Raw genomic sequence first — 20,804 nt, forward strand, 5'->3', positions numbered from 1 at the left:
AAAGGAAACCGGATAAAAATGGATAAATTGAGTAATACATGAATGAGCAAGAATTTTGAGCTCTGTATGATATTAAATTTGTTTTTATGTATTGACACATTGATTAATATCGACTTTAGTAAGTTTTCTCAACATTTCTAATTTTAAAGCCTCGATTTTTTTAATAATAATTCAATTTATCTTAATAAAAAATCATAAAAATACATAATCTTTACTTAAAAAATTCGTATGTAATGTTAATAACAATTGAATGTTAAATATAAATCATAAAATGTTTAATTTATTGTGCGATGATGTTAATAATATTTTAAATAAACCAGGAACTTTAATTTTCATCACAATCACACGTTACTAAAAATATATATTTTCTAGTCCTTACAGATACAAGTTATATTTTATTTTAATTATAGTAAAAAGTTATTTTTTAATTTTCTTGGTTTTGTTTCTTCTGTTAATATTAAATCACAGTTAGTTTATTTAATTTTAAAATAATATTTGATTTTAATTTCTATATTACAAAGTTTTGATATTATATCCATTTAATATTTCTTATGTATAATTTGATTAGTACTGGTGATATTTTATTAACGTCGGTTTGATTACGTGTGATTAGTAGAGTTAACTAAGTCATAGTCAAAAAAATCCTAGCATGGTCCAATGATGAGAAAAAAAAAACATTTTTTTAGATAAATATATTATTAAATTTTGTATAGTCAAATATAACATATTCCTAGGTCAATTTTTCTACTTTTTAAACTATATAAGACTACTAATATTAAAAAGAAAAATCAAATTCCCAGCAGAATCAATGACACTTCACCATCTCACCAACCAAGGCCAAAACCATCAAACACCATCATTCCTCTTATAGCCAGAAATCATTAGGAACATAAAGATAATAAATTACTAAGATAAGTAATTCAAACATTGAAAACCTTAAATAGTAACATGAACTCATGGTGAAAACTACATAAGATGATAAGGAAGAGGAAAATGTATGTTGTTCTATAACTAACTATTTTTAATGTTCGTGGTAGTTATTTGTGAGGAGTTTGGAAGGTGTGTAAGTTGTGGGGTGGCTTTCGAGTTTGGTGAAGGGCAGTGTCCACATTTGGCTTGTTGGGCTAAAAAGTGAAGTGTCCACTAACTAATTGGGTTTGTTTGATGTGCATAACAGAACATACCAACATCTCATTAATTTCTATATAGGGCCCATATATATTATAATTTTTCCATTTTAATTTAATTAGAATTATATATTTTTCGTCTGTAAATTGATTTAAAAATCGCTTTTATTTTTAAAATAAATCATATGTCTATTTCATTCTTACGATTTATAAAATTTTAAGAAGTAAATTTAAATATAAGTGTGAAACATTAATAAATGATCCAATAACACTCAAATAGCATGTGAATAACAAATAATAAAATTTGCTATAATATACTTTAGATATTAATGTATTGTCCAATAACAACCTAATAAAAATAATATAATCAACAAACAATAAATTTTGTTAGGATCGACTCTAAATCATGATTCTGATGTTAGAAGTGAACTTCAAATCTAATTTAATTATATAAGATTAATTTGTAAAGTGGAATTTACATTTTATATATATATATATATATATATATATATATATATATATATTCTAAATTAGATCTACCATTAATTAATGTGAGATTTCTAACATAAAGTCGTGTAAAATACATTTTATGTGTAGTTATGCCAACTACACATACAAAATTATATTATAATTCATTGTTGAACTCTATCTTAAAATAAAGATAATTTTTGTAATTTTTGTTTAAAAAAAATATTTTAAATGTATATAATTTTGTTTGAAGAAAAGGAATTTTTTTAAATGATTTAGAAACGGAAAACAATTTAATCTATAATTATTTAACCTAAAAATTTTAAAAATTGGAATGAAAGATAATGACTCTGAGACTTTGTGAGATTGTCTTATATTATCTAAAAACAAGTGAATCATGTAGTGTTAAAGAGATTTTATTGCCATCCTACTTCGTAGTAGAGATATTCTATTGATTTGGTCTAAGTTTTTCTTCTTATTCTTGCATAAAAGAGGTTGTGTAAGTTAAAATTAATTTCTTATTCTCTACTTATTATTTTCTTGATCTCATTTTAAGTTATATAGATGAAGAAAAAATTTTCAATTGCGAACATTTTCTAATACTCTCGCTACATTCAATTGTAACATCTTTAAATTATAAATTCCACCCAAATGTTTAAATTAAGGTTGAAGTAATTCATAAGAAGGACAGCTTGTCATTAGATTTAAGAAACATAGTTGGTTGGTGAGAATTAAGATATATATATGATTAAATTGGTTTTTATTTATAAATTTAAATTGCGAAATTTAAATTGGTTTTTATTTATAAATTTATGATTAACACGTTTGAGAAATCAATAAATTTGTCTGAAGGTGACGCTGGGTCATATATTATGATTTTGAGTAAATTTTTAACAGACGTTAGACATCATATCACAGATAAATTAATAAACTAATTAATGTTTTTAAGAAACAATTTATTTGGTGTTATTAAGTTATAGATTTCATATTAAAATATACGAGTTTCTACAAGTGTTAGAAACAAGTAGGTTATTAAATAAAAGAAACCGATGTCTTAATAAATAAGTAAACAAAACGTTTGAAAATAACGTGTTCAAGAATTATTGATAATTATTTTTTCTACGTTATCAGCAAAAAATAAATTAAATCTCAGTAAATTGAATATGTTTTTTCCTATTGTATTGGCTGGAAAATGAAAGAAAAAATAAAAAAAGTTGAAGTACATCACATGTGAAGGCAACCCGTGAGTTTTCTTAATTGGTATGACCCAATTTAAGGGCACACCAAACCTTGATGAACAAACAACGATACAAACACCAAAATCATCTCATTTTCCTTTCTGTACTTTCTGGAAGAGAAACGTGAGATGTACGTTAATTTTGTACCATATTTTATCTGTATAAAAAACTATATGTTAAAATAAATAACCATATTATTATTATTTTATGAATAAATAAATGATGGACCTTGAGATTCTTGCAAGGGGTGGGTGGTGGGTCCCTACTTTCTCTTTTTCTCTGTCTAATTTTTAGAGAGAGACACATTCACATCTTCCAAGATACACACAGAGCATTTAATTTTAATAATAAATGATGAACGTTTGCACATTTTTGCAATCCCATAATAAACACAACAGACATAAACAAACGTATTCTGATGCTACTATTGATTTTTGGAACACTCAGGAAGACATTTATCTGTTGAGCTGAATCTTTTCTCTGCTTTTTTGTTGGGTTTGGTTTCTTCTATCTATCTATCCATCATCTTCTTCTGGTTCATTTCCATCTCCATCTCCATCTCCACTCCCACTTCACTCCCTTTGGTTCCTTCTTCGGTTCAGATATTCCAAAAGGATAGACACAAACGCAATTCATATGGGGTATCTATACCTTTCTTGCAGAGCCGAATCCGCAGTTTCAACTTCCGATTCGGTGGCTTCTTCCAAAGCTACCGGAGAGAAAGATAAAGAGAAGGAGAGAAGCGGCATCAAGATCCAGGAGTTTCAGTACAGGGACCTCGAGGCTGCTACCAATGGCTTCTCCGACCGCAAGCTTCTCGGCAAAGGGAGTCACGGTTATGTCTACAAGGCGGTGGTTCGGGGCCGTCCCGTGGCGGTGAAGCGGCCGTCGCGACCGCATCATCACGGGGTTGTTCCTCGGCCGGTGTCTTCTTCCGCGCCTCTGGAGATCACGAACGAGGTGGACAATGAGATCGACATCTTGTCGAAAATCCAGAGCCCCAGGTTGGTGAATTTGGTGGGTTTCACGAACGATTCAAGAGACAGGCTTTTGGTGGTGGAGTTCATGAGCAATGGCACCCTTTACGATGTTCTTCATTCCTCTCCGAGGCCTCCCAATTGGGGTAGGAGGATTCGTTTGGCTCTGCAAACTGCTAAAGCCATTGACACGCTTCACTCCTCGACCCCTCCTGTGATTCACCGTGACATAAAGTCTGCGAACGTTCTCATCGACCGCAGCTACAATGCGAGATTGGGGGATTTTGGTTTGGCTTTGAGAGGCCATGTTGATGACTACAGACTCAGGTCCACTCCCCCTGCAGGCACCATGGGCTATCTTGACCCTTGTTATGTAACTCCTGATAATCTGAGCACCAAAACTGATGTTTTCAGCTTTGGGATTTTGCTGCTGGAGATTATAAGCGGAAGGAAGGCCATTGACATCACTTATTCACCACCTTCTATCGTGGATTGGGCTATTCCTCTCATCAAGAAAGGGAAGCTTTTGGCTGTTTATGATCCTAGAATTGCACCTCCGAAGGATCCGGTTGTGAGGAAGCAGTTGGCCGTGATTGCTGCCAAGTGTGTGAGGTCTTGCAGGGAGAGGAGACCTTCCATGAATGAGGTTGTTACTTGGCTCTGTGGGCTGTGTAAACTGGTGCCTCTTCATTCTTGGAATGGTTTTAACAACCCTTGCATGATGGTTGAGACTGTGGGGCGCCCGGTTGAAGCAAGAAATGGTGAATTCAATTCTAGGCTGGCAGGTGTGGAAGAGGGAAATATTGAAGCTTTGGATGGAAGACTTTCCAAGTCTGCAATGAGGTATTCCAGGAGGGTGTATTCTGATTTGGGGTTCAGCAGCAACTTGATGGACTTGATGGCTACCACTGAGGAGCCTGAATTTCTGAGAGATGCTGATGGGATGGATCATAGTTCTAAATCTGCTGAACAAGTTTCTAGCTCCAGGTTTGGCAGTGGAAGGTATTCCATAAGAGGGAGGAACCTATACAGGCCATGTGGCAGTGACAAGGACGCCTTTGGCTTCAGTAAAGGTCGGATTGTAGGTCAGACTGAGACCACTTCAAAACAGGACGAGGTTTCTGGTTCAAATTCGAAGAATTTGAATTCTCTGGTTGCTGAGGTTGTCTAGTTAATTAACTGCTGAAACATTTTATTGGATGATGATGATGATGATGCCAGGCTTGTGAGCTTTTCTTGCTTGCAAAATTGTGTAGATTTGTTGTTAGTTCATTATTTGTGGATTTCAGAAATGATCTCTTCATTTTTAGTAGGTTTTTGGGTTGAAGGGCGCATTACTGATGTCCCCTTAACGTTGTTCAAAAAGCTTTTGTTTCCTCCTCATAAACAAATGCAAAAGCCACTGTATGAATGATTCAGGAGCTCATGACTGCTGCTGCTGCTGCTGAAAAATTGTAAAAACTGTACCATAGCTTGGTGGTTGAATTGTAAAAACTGCTGTGGTCCTTTTTGCAATTCTTTTACCATCTTTTGGTTTTTTATCTGTCAACTTCTGGTATTGTTTGAAGCAAGATTTTGAATTATGGCATGTTGTTATGTGCTGTATTTATTACCTTATCATTCTTTTATTCTTTCTTCATCAATCCATGGTATGAGCAAAGTCATTTTTCAGTCGTTATCTGGTCTGTTTTTGAGCAAAGAGTAAGGTTTGAATAAGTCAATTACAACATGCAATTAAGAATTATCGTATCGCGTCTTAAAGGGATGGTAGCAAGAAAGAGATTTCTTGGCAAGTAGTTAACTTTGCCTTAGACTTTGCATCCATTAAAGTTGCATTATATTTTAATGAAGCAAATATCATTAACTTTGGACCAAGTTTGGTTTCAGAAAATTGTGGCGTAGATTAATGTGCTGGTTTGGAATATGAAGATAATTTAGAGAAAACAAAGAGAAAGGGACAAAAGATTAAGGTCTCCACTTCCATGAGTGGTGGTGTCTGATGGGTCCCACTAACCCAATAGCAAAGTTTTGGTTCGTCATGTTGTGATCACTCTGCAAGGAATTTGCATTATCAGAAAATTGCAACTGCTTAGGTAACACTAACAGAGACGGCTACGTAGCAGTGATTGGGAATATTTAAAATCTTCAAGTTTCCAGTTCCTTTTCTCTGCAGTACAATTCTTCTGGCCCTGTTTTCTTTTTCAACCAGGATTGGAACTTTCTCTGTCTAATGCATTAAGTGTTGTGTAGGAGGTGTCGTAAAATTGCTGATAATGATAAAAACTAAAAAGTAAAAATCATGAATAAAGATTGATTGAAACATGGAGATTCATTATTTTAAGGATTTATCATGGTATATGTTGTTCAAATCTTTCGTTATACAATACGAATTTTTTGGAAATTTATGAAGATATAAGAAGTTGTGTATTTTTTGAAAATTTATGAAGATATCAGAAATTGTGTCTTTTGGAGAAAATATCGCACTCTATTTATAGAATTTGAAGAGAGAAAATATCGCACTCGTTATTCTCTCATTTTCTTTTTAAATACAAAATTCACTTTTTTTTAAGATCATTTTACTCCTAGCAAAGACTGTGAAATGTTTTTTTTTTGTGTGAAACAATCTTTTTTGCATGCTTGATATTGTGAAAGTAAAAAACCACCACACCATGTGAAAAGATTAAAATGTATTTATTAGACACGACAATGTTCATAAGTACGAGTTAAGAGCTTAGGAACATGCATTAAAAATGTTGTCAGTGTATTTTGGTCTGTTCATTTATTTACTTACAGATAATAATCTGAACTAATATTAGTGAACTTATTCACTTAAAACATATAATTAAAAAGTCTTGCTTTCTTCTAATACAATTTCATGCCACGTGTAGGGTTCTGTTCTGAAACTTATGTTCGTTGAAAATGATTTTAATAACAACTTTCTTATTTTAATTATCAATGTTTGTCGGGTAGTGAGACCCCGGTAGTTGGAAACCAATCAAATCAAATGAAATAAAGTGATTCTATTTTCATTCATAATATATATATTTTATATTATATTTTATCAGCTTATAAATAAAAGACTTAAATGTTTATTTCGTCCAAATATTAAGAGGTAATTTTTTTGTTTAGTATTCAGTTTTAATAATGAAGACATTGGATGTCTATGTTATGAAAAATATATCAATAAAGTCGACAAAGAAAGAACAAGTTCAACAAATCATTAAAGAAAAAGTTGAACAAGAGAGAAAAAAAGTTAAAAGAGAAGAGAACAAATACGGTCACATCAGCATGAACTTAACGTCGTTATTGTCAATTTAACGGACAGGACCTTGTTCATACATTTTTCTTAACATAAGGACCCAGTATCTTCATTTTCAAAACCGGATATTAAACAAAAATTCACCTCTTAACATGAGGATGGATGAAGTAAGCATTTAAACCTATATAAAATTATTGTTTTCGCCTTTATGCTTTTGGCATTCTTAAAATGTAGGTGACATAAGATAAGGTGAATGACCAATGGCCCAACTTTGATTCTCAAATTAACAATCATTCATCCAACTCTTTCACAAAACCCTCCATTTTGTTTTTCTAAACCTTCTTCTAATGTTGGTTTATATTAATCATTGCATTTGTCACTTCATCAATCTTAACACTCACTCCATACCCATACATATATATTACTTAAATAACTGCTATCAATTTCTATTATTTCTTTAAAATCATGCCCATCACATAACAACTAAATATACACACTCTTATAATAGGATAACATTTTTCTTATATTAATTAACAGTCTTAATTCTTAATTTATTCCTTTAATTTTATTCGAATTTTGAAAATGACTAATTGTTTTTTTTAATTTAGACATTTAATTTTTTCTATAAACATTAAATTTAGTTTTACAAGTTTTTAAAAATATTAAATTTAGTCTTTTAGTTTTTTAATAACATCCAACTTAGTCTTTTTATAGTTTATGGGTCTTTTAATTTTTAACCAATTATAAGTTATATGTTATTTTTCTTTTCCATTTCTCGAAGTCTTATATTTATTTTTCTCATACCACTGTTCATGGTCAAACATGAAATTAGTAAACTTGAAAAAAAAAACAAATTTAGTGCTTTTAAATCACTAATTTGAAAAAACTAATAACTAGGATCTCGTTAAAAATTCAAATAAATTCAGAGGACAAAATTAGACATTACACCCTAATAAAACAACACAAAAAACAGTATACATGACAAAACATTGAAATGGCGTAATGTGATAAACAAATTCAAATTCATTCGTTAACGTATACAATTTATTACGAAATGAACTTTATTCATAATTCAATTTTATAAAACTGATTTATAAAATAGGATTTGCCCTCATAAATCTATTTATAAATTAAGATTAAAATTTATTTATATTTTCAAACTCTGTTTCATCTCTAATAAATGTTTTATAAATTAAAATTAACATTTACTTATATTTTCAAACTTTGCTTCATCTTTAATAAATGTAAGATTTTTAAAATGTCTCCTTAAAACATATATATTTTAAATATCTATAAATGGTTTGATAATAATATAATAACAATAAAACAATAAACAAAAAAAATGATAAAGAAATAATAAACCTTTTAAATTACTTAAAAATCATTTAAAAAAATATATTTTAAATTTAATTCAATCTAATAAAATCTATTAGTAAAAATAAATTATTTTCACTTTTATATATTATAAATTTCTTTATCTCTATCTCTAACAAAAATACCCTTCAAAGACAGAAAACAACACCATTTTTCTTTTTTGACTATTCTGAGGTTTAGTCTTAATTAAAATTGAATAGCTGTTACCGAAGAAAATGACCACACAGAAACGAAGTTATTTTCAGTGGGTATTGGTGCAGCCAAAACAGTTTAGTACAGACAATGGAATCCACCATGAAGACAAACAACGTTAGGTTGTAGAAAGTGTTGCTTCATTATCCAAAAAACGAGAACAATGTGATTGTCTTTTACCCTTCGACTCTTAGCTACAAACAGGTAAGAAAATTCATATTCCCTTTCCTAATTTCAAGGCTTTACAGCTCAGAAATTTCCATGTGTTGTAGTTGTCTTCTGAGATGGATGGAGAATAACTATAATGCATTGTCGAAAGTAACAATTTCTAAAACAATGCATAAGATGCAATTGGCCCAAAGCTTTGAAAATTCTTTATGGAAATATTGCATTTGTTTGAGATAGTTTTACCTTTTGCCTTTTTGAAAAACTTTAATAATTTTTTTTCCAGTGATGGAAAAGGGTAATGATGGGTGAATATGGAAGCTTGCTTCTGCAAAGGTTGAGAAAGAAAGTCAAAAGGTTCCAACAATTCCATCAAAAGACAGTACTTTTGTATCGGTTCCTTGATCACATGTTTACGTGAAACATAATAATATTTTACAAACATTTTTTTATAATATTTTAACATTATTTACTTATCGGTGATTAATTTATATTGGTGTTTATGAGTATTATTATTGATTATAAAATAATTTTGGATCAATCACAGAATAACACCTAGACAGTGTTAAAATATTGTTAAAATATCATTATCCTTACGTGAATTCAATCCTTTTCACAGTCTTGAGATTTTAATTAATTTTTTATTAATTCATTAAATGATCCAGCGTCTTCAATGCAATTCTTTAATAGAATTTAAATTTAAATTTTATAAATTTAACTTATAAAATAGAATCTAATTTATCTTGTTTTTAATTAATGTAAATTTTTTAATAAATTTAATTTTCTATCATGTTAAGAAAATTAAAGTTACTTAAAAGTTAAGAAAATCAGGATGAGAGGAAGATTTTGATCTTGTTTCATTTTCACTTGAGCAAATATTTCGACTCATAATGTTTATGTGAGAAATATGGAATTTCAAATTATCAAACAGAAGCATATTTACACAATCATTAAATTATCAAATTATCAAATATGAAATTACAAAAATTTTGGAGCTTTGTAACATTTCTTACACAATCAATCCAAACACGACAATGAAAAGCGTGCATGAAATGCTCCAGAAGACTAGTTTTGGATATCTTTATATTTAGTCTTTTAGGCATAGTCCATGAAACGGTGAAAATTGTGGAAGAAAGAGCAAAAACATTATTTAAGCCTGCATTAGGTATGATACTACAATAATAATAATAATAATAATAATAATAATAATAATAATAATAATAATAATAATAGTATTGTATTAATACACTAATTACAAAATGTTTAAAAATTTAGTTATTCAAATTTTATTTTATTTTAATTTTATCCAATCAAATTTTATTTTATATTAATATTAATTTTAATTTTAAATATAAAATTATAATATTATATTTTAATATAGGTTTAATTAATAATTTAGTTTATGTATTTAAATATTTGATTTATTTTATTTTTATATTTTTTTTCACTTGAATTTTCATTTAAAAAAAAAAAGAATTAACATAATTATATTAAATTGACATTAATACTTTATGAAAGTATTACATGAATTGGACGATAATCACGTGTTAAAATATAATTTTGACATTTGACAAACTCACACTTTCAAATGATATTACCACTAATTTAATGGAATGAATCATATTTTAAAAAATAAAAATTCGATCAAGTTTTTATTTAAAAAAAAATCAATGGAATTTTTATAAAAAAAATCAAACACAAACCCAAATCAAATATCTAAATATAGAAATCAAATTACTAATTAAATCTTTAATCTATTAAAATAAGTTTTTATATATATTACATTTATCAAATCATTTATAAATTTATTTTTTAAATTATTTCACTTCCTATATCTTAAAATACAAATAATTCCACTTTCTTCTTTTTGTTTCTTCAAATTTATCTTAATTTATTTTTCTCAAATTATTTCTTAATTTGTGTTTGAATTTGAAGACAATTTTAAGAGAGTACTTTTGAAAAAAAAAAAACAGAAAGGTTATTTAAATTAAGAAAAAAATGTTAACAAATATTTTTTTTTTTAAATCAGCAAGTGATGTTATAAGTTTAATAAAATAAAATAATATTTTAATTGATAAAATTTGATGATATGATTTAATCCCTCATAAAAAAAAGTAAAATAAAATATAATTCTTAAAATAAAATGTGAATTATTATTTATAATTATACAACTATACATAAAGGGAATTTACTTATGTAACTGCTGTTTTGGTTTACACAATTTTATCCTTTATTAATATATTTCATTTTATTATTTTATCTTATAAGTTTTTGCAAATATTTTATTAACTCACTAATATAATCATTCTGTAAATGTTCTTTTAATAATATACGATTCTTTACCAATTATCAATATGTTTCATTTTTTTATTTTTTAAATTTATGTAAATATTTCTACTAGTTTAAAACAAAAAGATTAAAATTAATAAAATTATATTGAAATAAAATAGCATTTTATCTGTCTTTTCTAATTAATTTTAAACTCCAAGACAAGGTTCCCGCTTTAACTCTGGTTTCTGGGCTCAGTGCGCGAACAACTCCACATCGAGGTGTGACACGAGTGGTGTAGGAGAAAGATTGTTCGTCCAAGAAAACGCATTGCAAGCTGCATCTTCAGCCATCTCATAACCCTAAGATTTCTTACGCTCTCATTTGCAAGAAGTTTGGTAATTTGAAAGCACCATTCTAGAAGCTACATCCATGGTTTGGAGCGGAATAACTGAAACAGAGAGAACAATCCACTAATGGCTGATTCCACTCCGACCGCAACTCCTTCAAACGACAACGAATCATGCGTTTACCAACGAACGGTTACTCACGCTCCCTTCGTTCTCAGTTCTTCTTTCAATTTTCCCCTTCCCAAATTTTCAATTCTGACGCTGTTTTTTTCATTTCCGAAGGTCACTTTATATGATTGGTGGTTGATTAAAGCCACAAACGACTTCCAAGGAAAGCGTTTAGCCGTTGCAGGCGTCTCATCGAGAAAGTAAGTCTAAGATTCCTCTCTCTCTTCGTGTTAGGGTTTTCGCGAGTGCTCTCGAGTAATGTTCGTGTCGCATTTCAATTGCTTCGTGTCTGTTCGTCTTGGATATAATGATGGTGACGGTGATGAGAAATTGTGTGATTAGTGTGACTGTTTGATTTTCTGATTCAGGGATGAGGCCATGCGCGTGTTTGTTTCTGCTCCCGTTATCAAAAGATACGACATGTTTTCTCTCAAGACTGCGGATGGGATATACCTTTTAATGAGTGGTTTCATCAACGAGCAGCGCAGTGTTGAAAACGGTTTCGACCCTCAGGTTTTTAGAATTTCGTGGTTGGATTAACTTCTCTGTAAATACTTGTGGATAGGAGAATAAGAAGATAAAATGAATTGAACCTATCTTATGGCTAAAATCGAATTATGCATTTTAGGTTTTATGAAAGTTAAAAGAGATAGGTTCTGTGGACATTAAGTTTGTAAGTTACTTTAGCTTATACCTGAAGTTCAATTAATTTTATTTTTTGTTTTCCCTTTTCCCTTTCTATTTGATAAGCCTTGTTTTGAAATTTTGGTATTTTATATGATGTGCATCGTCTTCATGTAAGTATTAATGTTTTCGGTTTGAATAATGTTGTTTATGGTGATAATTGTCCCTTGTTTTATGATGCGTAATATCTCAGACTGACTTTTCTTTTGTTTTTCCTTCTTTACCAGGTTTTGGACCGATTTTTATTTGGCTTCCCTCCGGACTGGGAAAGCCATGCTCTAGATTTCTCCAAAGAAGAATCAACCACGGGGAATGATTTGGGTAGTGCTTGTCTTGATGACGTACCGGCTAGCTGTCCAGAAATTTTATCTGATGGTAAATATTCGAATGATGTTTGTTACTGATTTGCATTTATTTTTAGTCATTTCTTGTACTTGTTTGGAGTTTTATCATTTTCTGTGTTGTTTCAATAGATATTGTAATTGTCAGTTCTGGTGCGGAAGATTGCATTCGTACTTCTGTTACGTTAGATGAAATTGCATAGTGTTTTAAGTATATAGAAACACGACTGAGTCCATGTTATTCACAAATGAAAAAGGCCAAGTTTATAGACTTAGTTCTACAACTGAATTCCTAGAAAATAGCCCAATAACCCATTTCTAACAATATATTCCTAGTTGTGGGGAAACGCCATAACTGAAACAAATAAACCAGAAACATATAACTTCAAAAATGGATTTCCTAAACTAAAGTTCTGACTCAGTCAAAAGCTTCTTTGGTATCACTAGAGGAGGCACCGGGAGAGATCACGAAAAGCTATTCCCTAGATCTGATTGCATAGTTTCAAAGGGGATAGGTGGGGTTATCATCTCCTTTCTATCCAATTTCTATATAGATATTTTAGTTGCTATCGCAGGTGTGGAAAATTGCATTCCTACTTTTTCTGCATCACCGGAAAAGGCGCAGGGTGATCGGGAAAAGGCATTCCCTGAAAATGAATGCAACGTGTCAAAGGAGGTGGCTGGTGTTAAGGTTACTTCTAGTAGAGGTAGGGAAAGACGAAGTGCCAAGTTGCATGATGTTGAAGTATACCAGCGGAAGAAACCGTCTTCTTCTGGATTGCCTCCGAAGAATCCAAATAATAAGAACCATATTTCAGTGGCGGCCTTAGATAATTGTGATGAAGTGGGACCAAAAAGTCCGGAAACACCTATTCAGTCACAACCATGGAGACAACTACGCACATCATCTGAACAGATAGTACAAAAATCTGCCTCCATAATTTCTAGAACATTGTCACCAAAGACCGAAGGCTGTCATAAGAAAAAAGTCGTCAGGCCTAAGGGACGGAATAAATCTGCTTCTGCTGGGAAAAGTTCGCGATTAAAAGATCCAAGTCACTTGACCAAGGGAAGCGGACAGAAAAAATCAACTACTTCTCCTGAGTCATCGAGTTTCAGAACATCCAGATCTGGTAAATTTTTCATTATTGTCTGTTCATAAACTACTTATTAGGCTTATAGCTAATAGATGCACTTTATATTATTTTCATGCACTCTCTTGTTATCCAACTCTCTCACCCAATGCTATTGTTAATCTTTTTTATGTAATTTGAAACGTCATTTACTCTAGACTATAATCATTTTGCCTGGGTTATGTTGCAGGCAGATTGCTTGTACCTCCCTTAGAATTTTGGCGCAATCAAATACCAATATATGATGCGGTATGTGATTTCTTTGTGTAATTGTGCAACTTTTTCTTGGTTGCCATTGGTAGACATTCTGCACACCGAATGGTATTCTCGTGTACACACTAAACATGTCTCCAAATAATATCTATTAACTTTTTCTTTTTGAATGTTATAATTCAGGATCATGTGCTCAAAGAAATTAAGGATGGTGCATCTTTGATATCACCTTGTAGGGTTTCTTCATCATCATCGAGCAGGTATTGTTAACATTATTCTAATTATTCTTTTTAAATTAAATTAAATTATAGCTTTCCATGTGTAGAGAACATTTCCTTAGATTAAAATATCTATGCGCAGTTGGTGGGTCTTTGGAAAAATCTAGGATTCAACTTGATGGCTTCATTCATCATTAGGTAGAATATAAACAGAAGTTCTTGTGCTAATTTATGAAACAAAATATCTTTGTATTCTAAATTCTCAAGAAAAACATTCTGGTTGAATTAATTGAGATGCTTTTTTGGGCAGTACAAGATTTGATTGTCACATACCAAATTTTGGGTAACTGAGCTTCATGTTTTCAGGAAGGACTGACTTTGATAGAGGTGGGAGTGTTGCTGAATGGACGATGAAGTACAGAATGATTAACTGTAGCAGCTGCTTAGTGGTTAGCATTGTATTGGAAGTGTAACCTACCTTCATCATTTGCTTGTATTTTTAAAATTTCCATCGCTGAAAAGACTATGCATATTTATGTTGGTCTGTAGGACGTGGGTTAAAAGCTTTCGTACACTATACTAACCAAGTTTCTTAGGGCTTGTTTATAAGTTTTTTGAGTCAATTTTGATCTATATTAAATTGTAACATATGGTTTATTGTCTTGTAATTTTGTGTTTTATCCAATTTGGATTTATAGATGAATAAAGATAATGTAGACAAGTAGTTCCAAGCTCAACTTCATCTAATACTTCATTAACAATATACATTAGTTCTATGAGATTATATATATCTATTATTTCACAAATTAATCAACTATATTTTTCGTTATATGTGAGAATTCTTTTAACATCCAACAATATCATCATTTTAATGTTTTCATGACTTTCACATAAAATACTTCTCCTCATAATTATCTATCAAATAACATGTAAAAAAAGAGGACACTTAAAAAACACGTCATCGATCTAATATAATTATTTCAATAATTATATACATTTTTTAATTAAAAGTTATTTCAATAAAATATTAAAAAAAGTCTTTTGTTTTTTTTCTAAATTATGACTCGTAAAAATACGTAAAAAAAAAGAGTATGTGTATGTGAATAAACATCAATTGTTGTATAAGAGTTTCAATTAAAATATTATAATGTTAATTTTCATGCCAAATGTAGTTTAAATCGATATAAATTTATGTCAGTTAGATATGGTATTAAGTAAGACTAAATTTATTTCAAAACACATAAATCTTAAACTTTTTTTTTAAATTGGTTAATTTTGACTTAAATCCAAAAATTGTAATACAAAAAAGCTGTATATCAATATTAAAAATTGGTTTTTAATAAATCTTACATTTTTTATTATTGTAAAACAAATATTTATAATAAAAAAATTTGTTAAATTATCAAATTGTCATACTTTTTGATGATGTTTATGTCACTAATTACTACAAATAAATAAAAGATGATTATTATCAGTGTCATTAATGTAATGATGACGACAAAATGTCATTTTTTCTAATATTTATTGCATCATGTTAACCTTACCACAAATAATATAATTGATTAGGCAAAACAAAAATATTTGTACCAGATAATTAATATTCAAAAGTATTTATCATATATTGTAGATAAGTTGGGTATGGCTATCATATTATTCATAGATACGTTATTCAAAAAAATTAAAATTTAATTTAATTTATATTATATATATATATATATATATATATATATATATATATATATATATATATATATATATATATATATATATATATATATATATATATATTTTAAATTTTATGAGTTAAATTTTTTTTTGTTGTGAGTTGAACAATTGTAAACACTATTCGTACTGAATTGATCTATTGTCATATTTATAAGTGATCATAACCTTTATTATCAATATATTTTCAACCAAAATAATGGAAGTCTCTTATAATTTTACATTAATAACAATAATATTCTATATTAAGCACAAAATTTTATATTTTTAATGAGGATAGAACCTATAAAAGTAATAGTCCAAGATAAGACTTACACAACATAAACTCAATTAAATAATATGAAAATTTTAATTAATAAATATAAAAAAGAGTGAAGACTTAATTAAAAAAATCCAATTTTAATAAGAAGTATAAAATTTAATTAAGTTTATTATTTATGCATTATATCGATTCCTTCTATCCTCTTTTTTACATGTTTTTAGATTATTCCATGTTGACGTTGTTAGTTTAACCATGTTATTAATTATTTTCCCTAAATTACATATTACTTATATTTAGTAATGTCACAACCGGAATCGCGACGGGACGACGATTCAAAAAAAGACGGGTTTTGAAAAAGAGATTTGGAGTCACCACCATAGTTTATTATGAAACACTACAGAAAAACCATAAAATGATAAGACACAGTCCACGAAAACCAGATTCCGAGTTCGGGAATCGGTTACGCGTAGGGCGAGCGATCACACATGCCCTTAACCTTTTGTAACATATTTTTGTAATTTTTATTTAAGAAAGAGAAAAGGTTTTTAGCACAAGGACGATGCGAGCAATCACACATGCGCTTAACATTTAAAACATATTTTTATACTTTTATTTGACAAAGAAGAAAAGGTTTTTTTAGCACAAGGACGATGCGAGCCATCACACATGCGCTTAACATATTTTTATACTTTTATTTGACAAAGAAGAAAAGGTTTTTTAGCACAAGGACGAAGCGATCACACATGCGCTTAACCTTTAAAACATATTTTTATACTTTTATTTGACAAAGAAGAAAATGTTTTTTAGCACAAGGACGATGCGAGCGATCACACATGCGCTTAACCTTTAAAACATATTTTTATAATTTTATTTGAGAAAGAAAAGAAGGTTTTTAAGCCAAGGACGATGCGAGCGATCACACGTGTGCTTAACCTTTAAAATATTTTTTTGTTATTTTCTTTTTAATATTTATATATTTAGAAAATTAGATAGATATTTAAAACGAAAAAGAGGAAAAAGAAAAAGAAATAACTAAAACAAAATAAAATAAAAATAAAATAGAAAAAGAAAAAAAATAATATAAAAATAAAATAAAATAACATAAAAAAGAAAATAATAAGATAAGAAACAAAATGGCAAATTGAAGACAAACAAAAAAAAAATAAAAATTGAGAGTTAAGCAGGGGAAGGCCCAAAATGTTAATGGGGAGGTAAAAACCTAAAAAAGGGTAGTGCATAGAGGAAACAGACCCATAGTTGCCTACGGGCTTGAAGCCCAACTAAGAAAAGGAAAAAGAAATGGGAAAGGGGGTGCCAGGATGAGAAGCGGAGGTGTGCTGCGAAGGATTGAGTTTTTTGTTTTAAAAAAAAATAATAAATAAATAAATAAAATCTGGATCTGGCCCAAGGGTTTTTCCAAGCAGAAACATTAGGGGTGCTGCCACTTCTCTTATTCTTCCATCTCGAGCACCACAAGACTCAAGTCTCTCTTCTCCCGGTCGTCTTCCCTGCACGCACACTGCCATCTCCGCCAAAACGGCCACCGCGCCACCACCCTCTGCAAGTCTCGATGTCGGCGGTGACCCCAAGTATCACCGGAACCATTGCCGACCGTGGCGCCACCGCCTTCCCCCTCTCTTGTCTCCCTTTGAAATTGGAAACCCAGGGAGAAGTTTGTCCCGTCCGCCGGCTCATGCCCACGGGCCGCCACCGGAACCGGCCATCGCTAACCGCAATCCATGGCGTCACCGGAGCCACCGTCAGCCACGGCGCTGGGTTCGCCTTTCCTCTTCTCCTCGCGCGTGGGAAGTTTTCCCCTTTCTCCGTCGAACACCGCCTGAGCGAGCCCAGACGTCTCGAATCAAGACACCAACGGCGTCGCCCGTCACAGCCAAGGTCGCCACCGGACATCGCCTCCACTGGAACTGGCCGTCGCCGCCTCCGAATCGCAAACCAGGGTCGCGCCGGTGACGCAACTCGCTGCCGGCGTACGTGACTCTTTTCTCCCTCTTCTCCTACCGTAGTCGCCCGCCACCACAGAGGCGGAAACTGCCGCCACAGAGGCCACCACTAGTGTGGTTCCCCGGTTTGTATATCATACGAAACGGCCACTGAGGCTTGTGGAGACGATGTTTGGGGATTTGGAAATAAACTGAGGCATAGAGGTTCAAATTCCTGGTTTGTTTTGGCTTGTGATTGCTGTAATCAAAGGTGGTTGGGGTTAGATTTTTGTTCTTGTAGACGAATGGAATTGGATTTTATGCGCTGGGTTGGGTCTTCACAACAAGAGTAGAACTTCATTGCCAATGGTGGCTGAAGAGAGTAGTGGTAAATTTGTTTCTTAATCTAGCATTGAATTATATGAGGGAATGGAAGAAACTGTAAGAATCGGAAGATGAGTAAATGGTTTATTCTTTGTATTTCAGGTGTCGAACAGAGTGGAGAAGAGAAGATGACCATGATATATACATACATGGTTTGGAATATTCAAGCAACAATCACACACAAGCGAACATAAAGCTATTCTAACAATGATTGTAAATGAGATGCAGCAAGCTTACCTCTTGGAGCTCATTTCTCTATACTGTTTGCCTCGTGCTTAAGATGAAATCCCTTTTCTTCCGGCTTTCTTTTTTGTTTTTTGTTTTGTAAGTGAATGATGGATGTTGTAACAAGGGTGAATCGGGCTTGGTGTTGGAGGTGCCTGATAGGTGGAAGCCAGAAGATGAATTGTGATCCCAAAATGGTTCCCCTCTTTTTTAGCCTTGTTCACGCTTCAGATGAAGCTTAAAGTCAAAAGCATCGTCTGTCAAAATGGATGCTTCCTACAACAGCCTCTGTCCTGCTCTGCTAAGATAGTATAGACGCAGCATGCATGGCCAGCGGAACATTTGCACCATGGGAGATGGCGTGATGGAACCAGAAAAGCCAAAACGCTAAAGTTGGTTCAAATTAAACTGACATTTTTTTGTTTTATTTCTGTTTTTTTTAATTTGACAGAATGAATTAAAGTAAAAAGAACGTAAAAATAGAATAAAATAAAACAGACTAAAATAAAATAATTCTAAATAGAATAATAAGACTAAAATAAGAATAAATAAACTAAACACAATATAATAAAATAGAATATAATAAAATAGAATAAAATACAATATAATAAAATACAATGGCTCAAAATAATAAAATAATAAAAAAAAAAAAAAAAAAAAAAAAATAACATAAATAAGATAAAAAAATAAAAAATAAAAATTTATTATTAGTTATTTATTTATCCGGATGAAATTGGGTTTTGAGCGGAAAATAAAAAGGTAAACCAGTTAAACAAAATAGCTGGAACCAAAATTAGAAATTTTTGTCTAAATTAATAGATCGAAAAGTAGAACAGAGATCAGAAAGTTAAAATAGAACTGTATATATAATGACAGTAAAAACAAATTAAAAGAATATCCTCAGAACAAAAGGTTCTCCAGTTTGTAATTTGTAGTGGATGACAAATAAACCTTTTCATTGAACTTGTTCTAGTTTTTATAGAGAATTCTGACATATCTAGTATAAATATAAATAATATTTAATTTTTAAATTAATTATGTAGGTATTCATGTGTTTATTTCGTTTTCATTTTTATATTTGATTTTGTTTTAAATTCTAAAATACTCATTGTTTATTTGTAACTCAAAATACCCAAATTTTAAAATAATTTTTCTTCTTACAATTTTAGTTACACAAGTTTTATTTATTTTAATTTTTTTTAGTATTTTAAAAAATTAATTTTTATGGTATTTTTAAAACTTCAAGTTCATTGAAAAAATAACTTTTAAGATAGAAATTTGATTATTTTATCAAATAGTTACATTTTTTATGATTTTGTTCAAATTAAATACAATTCTCTATTTCATTAAATTATCATTTCATTATTTTTACTCATATTTTATTTTTATTTTTGTTTAATATTTATGTAATTATGATATATTTTAAATATTTGATAATGAAAAAATTGTGTATCCATAAGATCATTAATAATATTACGTTTATTTTATTTTTTTTATAAAAAAACATAATTATTGTATAGAATAGTAAATAAATTGATGTAGTCGCGACATTACTTGAGATTTAAAATGCAAATGAAAATTAAGTATAAAAATACAAATGAAAATGAATATGTGAATAATAAAGTTGTATTTGTCTTATTTTTCCCTGCTATATTAAAAAATAGGGTTAAATATGTTTTTCATCCCTTAATTATTATACGATTTTGGGTTTAGTCCTCACTCGAAAATTTTTGTTCCTTTTAGTCTTTTTAGTTTTAAAACTCGTATTTTTAATCCTTAAAAAGTAACTGTGTTACATTTCCTTGTGAGGTGGTTAACGGCAAGTCAGTTTGAGACCATTTGTGTGTACGTTGCTTTTATTTTTTGAAATCAGATTTAAGTGACATGCCACATATGTTTTCATTTATGAAATTAGATTAGGGCTTTTTTATGTTTGAAAATAATTAGGGTTCTTAGCAAAATTCAAAAGTCCTGACAACAACATCAACACCCATCTCTCCCTCTCCCACCAAACAGCAAACTCATCAGGTTCATATACTAAAAAAGGCACAAGTTCAAATTCTGAATACATCAATTCAACCCACGACTCAATTTCT

General features: G+C 30.4%; 2 protein-coding genes and 2 long non-coding RNA genes across 6 annotated transcripts; 3 read left to right on the top strand and 1 right to left on the bottom strand.

The window, feature by feature from the left end:
* Nucleotides 1-3,222: 3,222 nt before the first annotated feature.
* On the top strand, nucleotides 3,223-5,398 carry LOC124832395 (serine/threonine-protein kinase-like protein At3g51990). Its single transcript, XM_088098267.1, has one exon. The coding sequence runs from the start codon at nucleotides 3,470-3,472 to the stop codon at nucleotides 4,979-4,981; it is 1,512 nt and encodes a 503-aa protein (XP_087954393.1). The 5' UTR covers nucleotides 3,223-3,469; the 3' UTR covers nucleotides 4,982-5,398.
* A 5,898-nt stretch (nucleotides 5,399-11,296) lies between these two features.
* LOC124832398 (uncharacterized) lies at nucleotides 11,297-14,899 on the top strand. 3 transcript variants are annotated; one of them, XM_047306597.2, is made up of 8 exons: nucleotides 11,297-11,610; nucleotides 11,701-11,786; nucleotides 11,955-12,099; nucleotides 12,498-12,645; nucleotides 13,175-13,744; nucleotides 13,935-13,993; nucleotides 14,141-14,217; nucleotides 14,542-14,899. In XM_047306597.2, the coding sequence occupies exons 1-8, from the start codon at nucleotides 11,545-11,547 to the stop codon at nucleotides 14,549-14,551; spliced, it is 1,161 nt and encodes a 386-aa protein (XP_047162553.1). In that variant the 5' UTR covers nucleotides 11,297-11,544; the 3' UTR covers nucleotides 14,552-14,899. The 3 variants fall into 3 exon arrangements, with proteins under 3 accessions (XP_047162553.1, XP_087954338.1, XP_087954339.1); XM_088098212.1 differs by lacking the exon at nucleotides 14,542-14,899 and adding an exon at nucleotides 14,318-14,523; XM_088098213.1 differs by lacking the exon at nucleotides 14,542-14,899 and adding an exon at nucleotides 14,318-14,522 and having other exon boundaries at nucleotides 13,187-13,744.
* Nucleotides 14,900-17,281: 2,382 nt separating this feature from the next.
* On the bottom strand, nucleotides 17,282-18,853 carry LOC148192242 (uncharacterized). The gene is made up of 2 exons (XR_015781958.1): nucleotides 18,721-18,853; nucleotides 17,282-18,505 (listed from the first exon to the last, which is right to left on the bottom strand). It is a non-coding gene; the product is annotated as an uncharacterized LOC148192242 (long non-coding RNA).
* On the top strand, nucleotides 18,348-19,135 carry LOC148192243 (uncharacterized). The gene is made up of 2 exons (XR_015781957.1): nucleotides 18,348-18,487; nucleotides 18,586-19,135. It is a non-coding gene; the product is annotated as an uncharacterized LOC148192243 (long non-coding RNA).
* The last annotated feature ends 1,669 nt before the right edge of the window (nucleotides 19,136-20,804 follow it).

The sequence above is a fragment of the Vigna umbellata genome, chromosome 9, assembly GCF_029865625.1.
Source record: "Vigna umbellata cultivar VRB3 chromosome 9, Vumbellata_1.0, whole genome shotgun sequence".
NCBI classification, from domain to species: Eukaryota; Viridiplantae; Streptophyta; class Magnoliopsida; order Fabales; family Fabaceae; genus Vigna; species Vigna umbellata.

Coding starts and splice junctions, on each gene's coding strand:
- LOC124832395 (XM_088098267.1), top strand. CDS start 3,470: ATGGGGTATCTATACCTTTCTTGCAGAGCCGAATCCGCAGTTTCAACT.
- LOC124832398 (XM_088098212.1), top strand. CDS start 11,545: ATGGCTGATTCCACTCCGACCGCAACTCCTTCAAACGACAACGAATCA. Junction 11,787..11,954: donor GCAGGCGTCTCATCGAGAAA/GTAAGTCTAAGA, acceptor TTTCTGATTCAG/GGATGAGGCCATGCGCGTGT. Junction 14,218..14,317: donor TCTTCATCATCATCGAGCAG/GTATTGTTAACA, acceptor ATCTATGCGCAG/TTGGTGGGTCTTTGGAAAAA.